Source organism: Penaeus chinensis, chromosome 2 (assembly GCF_019202785.1).
Source record: "Penaeus chinensis breed Huanghai No. 1 chromosome 2, ASM1920278v2, whole genome shotgun sequence".
Taxonomy (NCBI): Eukaryota; Metazoa; Arthropoda; class Malacostraca; order Decapoda; family Penaeidae; genus Penaeus; species Penaeus chinensis.
Window position 1 is genome coordinate 14,937,527 of NC_061820.1, and position 10,000 is coordinate 14,947,526.

The 10,000-nt window shown below is 33.1% G+C and overlaps 1 protein-coding gene across 1 annotated transcript; it reads right to left on the reverse strand.

Annotated features, from left to right (window-relative positions):
- Positions 1–152: 152 nt before the first annotated feature.
- Positions 153–8,879, reverse strand: LOC125029466 (28S ribosomal protein S18a, mitochondrial-like). Its single transcript, XM_047619359.1, has 4 exons — positions 8,631–8,879; positions 5,652–5,794; positions 5,282–5,405; positions 153–372 (listed from the first exon to the last, which is right to left on the reverse strand). The coding sequence occupies exons 1-4, from the start codon at positions 8,782–8,784 to the stop codon at positions 260–262; spliced, it is 534 nt and encodes a 177-aa protein (XP_047475315.1). The 5' UTR covers positions 8,785–8,879; the 3' UTR covers positions 153–259.
- Positions 8,880–10,000: the final 1,121 nt, after the last annotated feature.

Genomic DNA, 10,000 nt, shown 5'->3' on the forward strand with positions numbered 1-10,000 from the left:
CATTACTAAATGAATGCATTTGAAAAAAAGAAATTAAAGAAAGTGAAACAAATTTCTACACAGTATTATGCTTCATGTACGGTCAAGTGAATTTACTTTGCCCTTTCCACATAAATGTGATCAAGTTTATGTAATATATTTATTAAAACTAATTTTTCAAACACTCATTTTATTTACATTTAAATACATCTTTCCAGTGAATAATTACATATGTAGATTTTACATCAGAATAATGAAAAATACACAGATTCATACTATTTTATATTCTAATCTTTAATGTCTTCTCATCAAAATATCTGTTGAGTTTCTTAGATCCAAACCGTTTCTTGGGATCCCTCTTACTCCCATGGGGGGCCAGGTTGGGCATCAATCCTGAAAAAAAATAGAGAGACTGATATAACTACATCATTACCAACAACAACACTTTGTTACACCCTGACAAATAAAAGGTATTACCAAAATGTATTATCTATCTTCTATAAACAATATCACCAACAATGTACAAGAACCCAACTAACCACTACAGACACACATGATACGATTTTTCTTATATCCAAAAGATTCTCTGCTATAAAGAAGTAATATAATCTTTTAAACCATCTTTTCTATCCATTCCATCCTGACTTGGATAATATTTCCCAAACGGAAATATAAATGATTAACTTGCAATAATACCTAACTTCAGAAAAGACCTCCACATAACTAATACATACAATTTTTGCATTTATAAACTGCTATGATGGTTACTGTGTATTTACAGTATCCCCAAAGTATACAAAGAAAAACATACAAAAAAACACACATGATATCTAGGGAGCCAACACCAAATATACCAATATGTGAATTATATTACATAGGAATCTGCACAGCAGCAACCAATGACGCAGCTTCATAGCTTCAAGTCTAGCAAATGATAACAAATCATCAAAAGCAATCCACTGATGCTAAAATTGTTTGTGTTGTTGATTTCCTTTTCTGAATGAATAAAACAAAATTATACAATAATCCCAATTTATTTCCTAATCTATAAACCAATTTAGCTACACTTCCATGTCCAAATATTATACTGATAAAAAGCTGCAAAGACATTAAATGTAATGACTAAGGCCAACACATTATGCCATTTCAAACTATGTTTAGCCTAATTCATGTGTTGATTTTATATTTATCAATATATCTATCTATTTGCCTCTAGTGCCCTAGGCTGCCAGTCTGTGTATCTTCAAAAATACAAATATAAGCACCTAAATAACCAAATACATTTTTTTAATCTAACACATGCGAGTATGACTATGATTATATAGAAAGTCTTGAGTATGAGTGTATGAATGAATGAATGAATGAATGAATGAATGAATGAATGAATGAATGAATGAATGAATGAATGAATGAATGAATGAATGAATGAATGAATGAATGAATGAATGAATGAATGAATAAATGAATGAGCGAGTGAGCGAGTGAGCGCGTGCGTGCGTGCATGTGTATGTATGTAGGTGTGTGTTTGTCTTAATCAGGACCCACACTCTCACCTGCACCAGAATAATTAAAGTGCAGTTAACCACATACTCCATATAGTATATACTTGTTTACTTTCCCGAGTTATAGTAAAGAACAAAACAAATTTTTCATTTATGATATCACATACAATCATCTATCCCCTTTTACCTCCCTCTTCACTCTTGGGTATCCACCTATTTCCACAGATCCAAAAGTATTCATTTATTGTCATCTTTATCTTCTCACTTGACAAAAATCTTTCCCTGTCTCTGCCGCCTCCTCACTTGACATGAATCCCCCTTTCTCTTTCTCTCACCTGACATGAACTCCCCCCCTCCCCCTCCCTTCCTCCCACATCTCTCTCTCTCCCTGACCGTGTTATCTCTTAATCTACAACTGTTAGCATCATTTGCTAATGTGTAGTTGTTTTGCCACTAAATTATAAACTTTAACTACTTCCTGTGTTCTGTTTTGCCATGGTGCAAAAAAGCATGCATCTGAAGTTTTTTTTTCCTTTCTCTCTTTCAATTTAAGGTGAAAAGATTATATTCATACTTTGTACAAATAAGAATATATATGTATGTTGTACTTGGGTACAACAAGTGCTCAGTCACCAAGGAATAAATTAGTAGGCCTGACCTGATTGCCTCATCCCTGAATACTTTTAAATGAGGCTTTTAATGTCAATACTGTTGTTAGGGTCATTACTGACATAATGATTATTATGAATTTATTGAAATCCTTTTAGCAATAAAAAGCATAACAAAGATAAATAAATAAAATAAGTAGTACTAGTAACTGACTCCTTGATGACTAAGTACTTGTGAAGCCATCTAGGTGTAGACATAACTGATAAACTAAAATTAAAACAGAATAGGTATTAAGAAATGCCTACAAAAATCCTGAAGGGCATCTTCTTACGAGCTCATTGTTTTTTAACAGCAACAATACATTACAATGTCTGGTGACTTGTTAAGTTTTCAATATTCTCCTGCTACAAGTCAGCAAGCACATTCTATGATGAGAAAGGTTAAGTTGCACTCTTTTTTTAAGTGCTTTCTTATCAAGATAAAAGATTTTGATACTCAACTATAACATGATGTATTAGAATGCAAAATCAAACCATTTATTCATGTGAATCACAAAAAAAAAGTGAATGGAATGATTCATCAGTCTTCCATTGCAGACCTTACATAAAAAAAATCTGATCTACAAAGAGCATTCCTAAAGTGTCATATAAATGTTTACCAATACTTATAACTGTTACCTTTAAAAATCACGCTAATGACGTATTACTTAACCCAATGTCGATGGGCATGACATGTACGTGTATGCCATGCCCACTGTGAGTTTACTTGTTTAATTGTTTTAACACATAGATGGCTACACTTGTACTAAGTCACCAATGAGCCAATTACGAGTATTGCTTGCCTTGCCCGTTTACCCTTTTCTTTGATTTACAAAAACATATTACATTATGTAATAATGTAATGTGATTGCCTCAATCACATTACATTAATAGTTGATGTATTATCATTTTTATAATGTTTATTACTATAAACATTATAGTAATTATAATGTTTATAATAAATATAACACCATCGATATTCATAGCTCTAGTAAAAAGTGCATTTTTCCCACCAATTCAAGGAAAGGTGAAATCAGGTAAGATCACAAGGTCTACTAATTGACTCCTTTGTGGCTAAGAACTAGCAGAGCCATCTATGTGCAGCAACCTTTCACAAAAATTATTTAAAATTTGCACAGCATTTTCCTATTTTTTATTCATTTTCCCCAGCAGCATTGGGTTATTATAGCCATAAAAAATTAAGTCAAGGTTGAATAATGCTATTCAGTTATTCTGTGATGTGACCATTCTACATGTAACTTTGTTGATCTTACTTTTACCCTTTTATAAGATTCATCCAAACTGATATCTAATGTTTATAAATACAAACCATTGAATTGGCCAAAGCACAGGCTCACTACATCCAAGAGAAAGAGACCACCAAGTTGGCCAGAGTAAGGCTCATTTCACCCAAGACAGAAATCAAGATAAACAGATTGAAAGACAAAGAGACCCTGAGACTGAGGCAGAAGCAGAGAGAGAGAGAGTCTGACAACTGAAAAAGAGTGAGACAGACAGAGATAGAAAGACAGAGAGAGGGAGAGATAATAGCAAGAAACAGAGTCTAAGAATGAGAGGCCGAGTTAGATTGAGCAAGAGAGAGAAAGAGACAGAGCATGCTAGTGTGCAAGCACGAGAAAATATTTGAAATGCAGACTATGAACACTATATTAAAAATGTGATCAATATGTACTGGGGTGATGCCCCTGTTGTTTCAAATGAACCCCAGGTAAAGATGGGGTTCATTTGAGAATAATATATCATACTGTACTTATCTTATTTTTTTCTTTATTTTCCAATAAAGTCTGTGCATATGAAAGTGAAATTCTTGATGACAATGACGATGAATGATGATGATAATATTTCAGAAATGCAAATATCTCCTAATCACCAAAATATTGCAGCTAAATATTGACAAGACAACCCCCTTAACCCATTTGCACTGGGCACATACACTGTCCACTGTGATTTTGCTTTATAAATTCTATTTACACACTGATGGCATCACAAACTCTTAGTCACCAAAAAGTCAGCTGATCTCACCCACTAACACCATTCCTTGAACTTACAAGAAAAAAGTTTTATTTAAATTACTATCATTACTATTATTAACTCAATGACAACTATTTTTTACCTGCATTATAGTGAACCACATGCTAAGCACTGTACATGGTCAGAAGCTCAAGTGAAAAATTAGGAGCATGTGAAGTGTGCATTTTTCCCCTTCCCTATGCTTTCAACTGCAGCTTGTATGATTTTTTAGGAAATAAAGATATAAAGAGACTTTCAGCCTCTTTTTCAGGGGGTGGGATCACCTTTGTAACAAGGCAAAGTAAGTGAAAAAATGTTCAGCACACACATCATGTAGCAGGTTGACCACACATAGCAAGGATAACTGCCACCCAGCACTTGTCACAGCAAGAATAGATGCCGGCTGCATTTGATGAGTTGATGTATTATAATTTTTATCATTTTAATTATATCATTTATAATAATGGTAATAAAAAAATTTAAACCCTTTCTTCCTGATCAGGTAGGCCTAGTAATTAATTCCTTGATAACTAAGTATTTGCAAAGGCATCTCTGTATAAAAAGAATTAAAAAAACAACCCAAGAACTGGACAATGTATGTAAACATCGACTCACAATGTTAATAAATCAATTCAATTTCAATTCATTAAAGTTTTCCTTGCCTTTCTTTGTTCGGCTGTAAAACAGTTAAAAGATATAGTAATAAATTGAAAACAATATGTCACATGTGTGTTTAATCCTTTGTACATGGGTATATGCACTGTCCATTGAGAATTTTGTTGCACACAGATAGCTCCTCAGCCACCAAGGAGTCATTTAGTAGCCTAATGTGATCTCTCCTGATTATAGCATCCCTTGAATCTTTGGGGTGCTAGTAAAGCCAGTATAATTACTATTAAAGATGTTATTATTATCATAATATTATGAGAATACCCATTACAATAAATAGAGAATCTTTCTAAAAATCATGAAAATGGGAAAACAGGTGAAATAACAGGACATGAAATGGACTCCTTGGTGACTAAGTAGTTCTGAGGAAAAAGCATGAAATAAAAAATTTAATTCACAAACAGAATATCAGCAAGAAAAATCCACGACCTTGCATTGCTACACAATTCTTACCTGCTTTTTGTGCCATGGCAACTAAAAAGGTCACTTTCTGCTGCTGAGGATTGCATAAGCCTGTGATTCGTTTTGGCAACATGCATCCATCTGAGCGCAAGAACTGGGACAAAACCAAAACATCCTGTGGACAAAGAGATAATGAAAGCATCAAGCTAATCAAAGCAGTAAATTAGCTACATAAGTATGCTAATATATTAACAGTGGAAAGCATCACAATTATCAATCATTATTATATTGATTTTACAAAGAATACAAATCATGTAATACTGATTGTTAATGTAAAGACACAGATGTATAAAACAAATGATATATGAGAATACCATCTTCATATTCCAAATGTACATGTCAATTAAATATCAAAACTTACAGTATGTTTTAGGTTCAGTTGAAGGGCACAGAGAGGACAAGAACCACACTCAGTATGCTCAGTCTTGACCAGCAGATCAGTTCGATTTGACTGTTTGTAGACGCCCTCAACTGTTGTCTGTTTATCTGCTGCATCAATAATAACTGGAAAAAACACAAAATTAATCATAGTCAGCTTTATGTAACAATACCAAAAGAAATCAATAAGGCATTCCGATTAACCCAATGCCGCCGGGGAAAATGAACAAAAAATGGGGAAAATTCTGTGCCTATTTTCTATATTTTTTGTGAAATGTCTGCCCATAGATGGCTCTGCTAGTGCTTAGCCATAAAGTAGTCAATTAGTATACCTTGTGACCGTACCTGATTTGAATTGGTGGGAAAAACTTTAATATTAGTAACAGCAAAATAAGATAACGTAAAATATTTTGTAAATCAAAGAAAAGGGTGTACTCGTAAATGGCTCATTGGTGACTTAGTACAAGTATAGCCATCTATGCGTAAAAACAATCAAACAAATACTAACAGTGGGCATAGCACATGTCTACCCGTCGTACCCATCGGCAAGGGGTTAAAAACTACTAGTACTGGTACTTATAAGTATCACACACTTGGAAAAAATGCTGAATATCCTTAAAATTGCCACACTGTTATACTGTAGGTTAATTATAAACATTACTTGGTGCTGCAGTTAAAGACAGGTTAATTCAAATCTTTGCTATATGTGAATGCAATTTTTTTTTTTTTTTCAGACAGAGAGTATTCAGTTTGAGAGTACCATGTCAACAGTTTTTTGTTGACAGATAATAAGCAACACAGGAAATTATCTCATATCTTTTAGATTTAGCATTTTTCTAGTTATTAAAAATACAGCTGTGTGTATATCTATACATTTCTGTAATTGAAGTAACTTTTGAATTAGAATCTTTCTATTGTTATTTCAAATTTCTTGTGTTCTATTCAAATCCACTTTAACCTTGCCACTTTACTCCTTTTTACTCTACAATTGCCTTCATTTTCTATGTGATGAAAACAAACTAATCTTCCTTTAAGAAACATTGTGTTAAATACTTTTACTACTTTCAAGATACCAAGAAAAGATACAACTAATACTATAAGCCCCAATATGATAGGAAGAGAAGGTCTCAGATTCCATATATTTGGTGAGAGCTGGGAAAAGTGAAACTAGGAAGACTGTGACCAAGCGGTGAAGTGTGGAAACACAGATGGAAGTTTCAAGGAGAAATAGGTTTTTCTGTACTCTGTCTATTTTCTTAAAAGTAAGAGCAACAGTGGAATTAAACCTAATGATTATGACATCCTATCAAGTCATAACAGACCATCCCTCAGGCCAGGATGACATCTTTGCATCATGTGTGGTCAATCCTATTCTACATTATGTATGCTAAACTGTGTGTGGTTGTTTGGCACTGGCTTCATTCACTGAAGAGAAACAGCACCTCAAAAAGTAGGCTTAAAACCTCTTTTTAGCTTCAGTATCTAAAATATCATTCACATCACAGCATTGAGCAGTGTGATCTACTTTTATATTTCCTGAGCTTCCAATTCTTAACTTGAGCAGCTGACTCTGCTTACTCCCTGACACCTTATTTGATATGGCACTGGAGGATCCAATCATCTTCAGGTTAAATAAGTTAGTCAATTTTCTGATAAAATTCATGATTCCTTATGCCTTAGTTATATATATTATAGGGTTGCAGTATTCTGCAATGAAAAAAATAGATTTTACACAAAAACAGGACCTCTAGGGAGGCCAGCCTAACAGTGTAGTGTTTAATTTTTTAACATATAGACTAATAATTTTTGTGTTTCAAATTTTGCACCTACCCAAACATCCACTGGCATTGAATATTTCTTCAATAATCTCAGTTGCTGTGACTAAGCTACTTCCCGATGATGATGATGGGGGGCTCCACCCCCCTAACACCCCCAAGAAACATAGTTTTTTCCTTGATATGCAGAGCAAGATAAAGCTGAAACTCAGGAATAGACTGTGAGTGGTGCTTTCTGTAATCATTTTCCTTTATTTGTGGCATTTTTTGTTTGTTTCTGCAGATTATTTCTTGTTCCTACAACTGCAACTTTTTCTGCTCTACAATGGCTTCATCTTCAATTTGTCCAAGCTTAGTGCAGCCACACCATAAAGATTAACCAATTATAGTTTCAAACTCACAGAGTAAACAGTAATAGGCTATTACAGATTTCTAGGTCATTTTTCCATAAGATTACAAATTGATATATAATTTTACAATACATAAATATGGCTACTGCCATTGCCTATGTGCTTTGTGATCCAACATACATACTTCACGTACATTACTGCATGAAAGACCTTGGACTGGTTCCTTATTTGATGACAAACTGCAAGGGAGCATCTATAAGCCAAAGAGAACAAAGATTCACTAGCAGCATCTCACATCCACGTCTCAGTTAAGCTGTCACTGGATGCAACTTTTGAATTTTCAGATCACATAGCTCAAAGCACAAGCAACATGAAACACTGCTGATTTGTTGAAACAAAGTGACTATATTTACGGTGACATAATGCAATGTTTATTGACTTGTTTTACAGAAGTTCCAGGCAGACGAGCGCAGTGTGGAATTCACTATTCAGGGTAGAGCACATGATCAACATGCAGGAGCATTAGACAACATAGTGACTGATACCATAATGTGATTGCACTCTGTACTACACCCTTGTTTAAATATACTGACTAACCATTCCTATATACTGTTTACATTGCAGGTGATGGCTTCTTAATATTTAATTCCAATGTCGAAAAATGCAATCCCTTCAAATCACTTACGAAACGTCTTTCCTTTAGACAACGTAGACCTTCCCTTTAAGTGGAATTCAATCACGTACCCAAAAAGTGCAATCAACATTTACACAACAGTATTAGAAAAAGTATAGCCTCATCACCAAAAGACACCAAACCTCGCGCAAAAATCTACTTACTCTCCTTCACGAACAACGAAGACGAAACCGCAATGTGACGAGCCGGAGGAGCAGACCCGGCAACACTCACTAATTCGGGATTTCTTGGTCCCCTCGACACACATCTCGAAGCATTTCCCAGTAACCTCAGTCCTAATGCTCCTCGCCAGGCCATTTTCCTCTTCGCAAAGTAATTTCAGAGGAATATTCTCCCTCGAGGAAATGATTTGTTTTGTTTCGTCCTCTTCGCCGTGTTTACCTCGAGCAGTGATCCCAAAACCCAGCGGCGGCGAACCCTTGGGAGCTAACTCGGAAGATTATTATCATCATCTTCATCATTATCACTATTACTACTATATCGTTATTAATATCATTAGTATCATAATCATTACTATAATGATCGTTATTATAATCATTATGATTATCATTGATATAATCATTATTATCATCATGGATAATTTTACATATACTATAATTGTTATTATCATCAGTCTCTGATGATATTATTGATATTACTATCATGATCATTTCATCATTATTATTATCTTTATCATTATCATTTTATCATTATTATTATTATTATTATTATTATTATTATTATTATTATTATTATTATTATTATTGTTATTATTATCATTATTATTATTATTATTATTATCATTATCATTATTATTATCATTATTATTATTATTATTATTATTATTATTATCATATCATTATTATCATTATTATTGTCATTATTATTATTATTATTATTATTATTATTATTATTATTATTATTATTATTATTATTATTATTATTATTTTCATTGTTATTATTATTTTCATTAGTATAGTTCTTATTATTATCGTTATCGTCATCCTTATTATCATATTATCATTATTTTTGTTGCTATTGTCCTTTTACTATCATTCTCATTACTATCATCATTAAAATAATATCATTATTGTCATCATTATTATTGTCACTGTTATCATTTCGGTGCTGCTGCTTCATTATTACTACTACTACTACTACTGTTACTAGTGCTACTATTACTTCCAATATTAATACTAATACAATTTCATCTTATAACACGGAATAGTCAGAGCTCAAAGTTTTTTTTCGCGAAGTCGCTTTGGCAACATTGATGTAGAGACTACGACTGTAAATATTTTCCTTTACAATTTTATTTCACTGATTCAATTTATTTCTGCTACACAAATATATATAGATATCAAATTTTTTATCTAAGTCAAAATGGTTATGAGAATGATATGGAAATCTTGATAACAAGAAAGCAAAACTATTTAGAAAAAATGGCACATTAGAGAAAACGATGTAGGATTTTAATGAGGGACAACTGCAATATTCTTAATACAACCTGTATTGTACAATGCGTTTGTAAATT

Coding starts and splice junctions, on each gene's coding strand:
- LOC125029466 (XM_047619359.1), bottom strand. CDS start 8,784: ATGGCCTGGCGAGGAGCATTAGGACTGAGGTTACTGGGAAATGCTTCG. Junction 5,406..5,651: donor AACTGAACCTAAAACATACT/GTAAGTTTTGAT, acceptor CTTTGTCCACAG/GATGTTTTGGTTTTGTCCCA. Junction 373..5,281: donor TGCCATGGCACAAAAAGCAG/GTAAGAATTGTG, acceptor ATTTTTTTTCAG/GATTGATGCCCAACCTGGCC.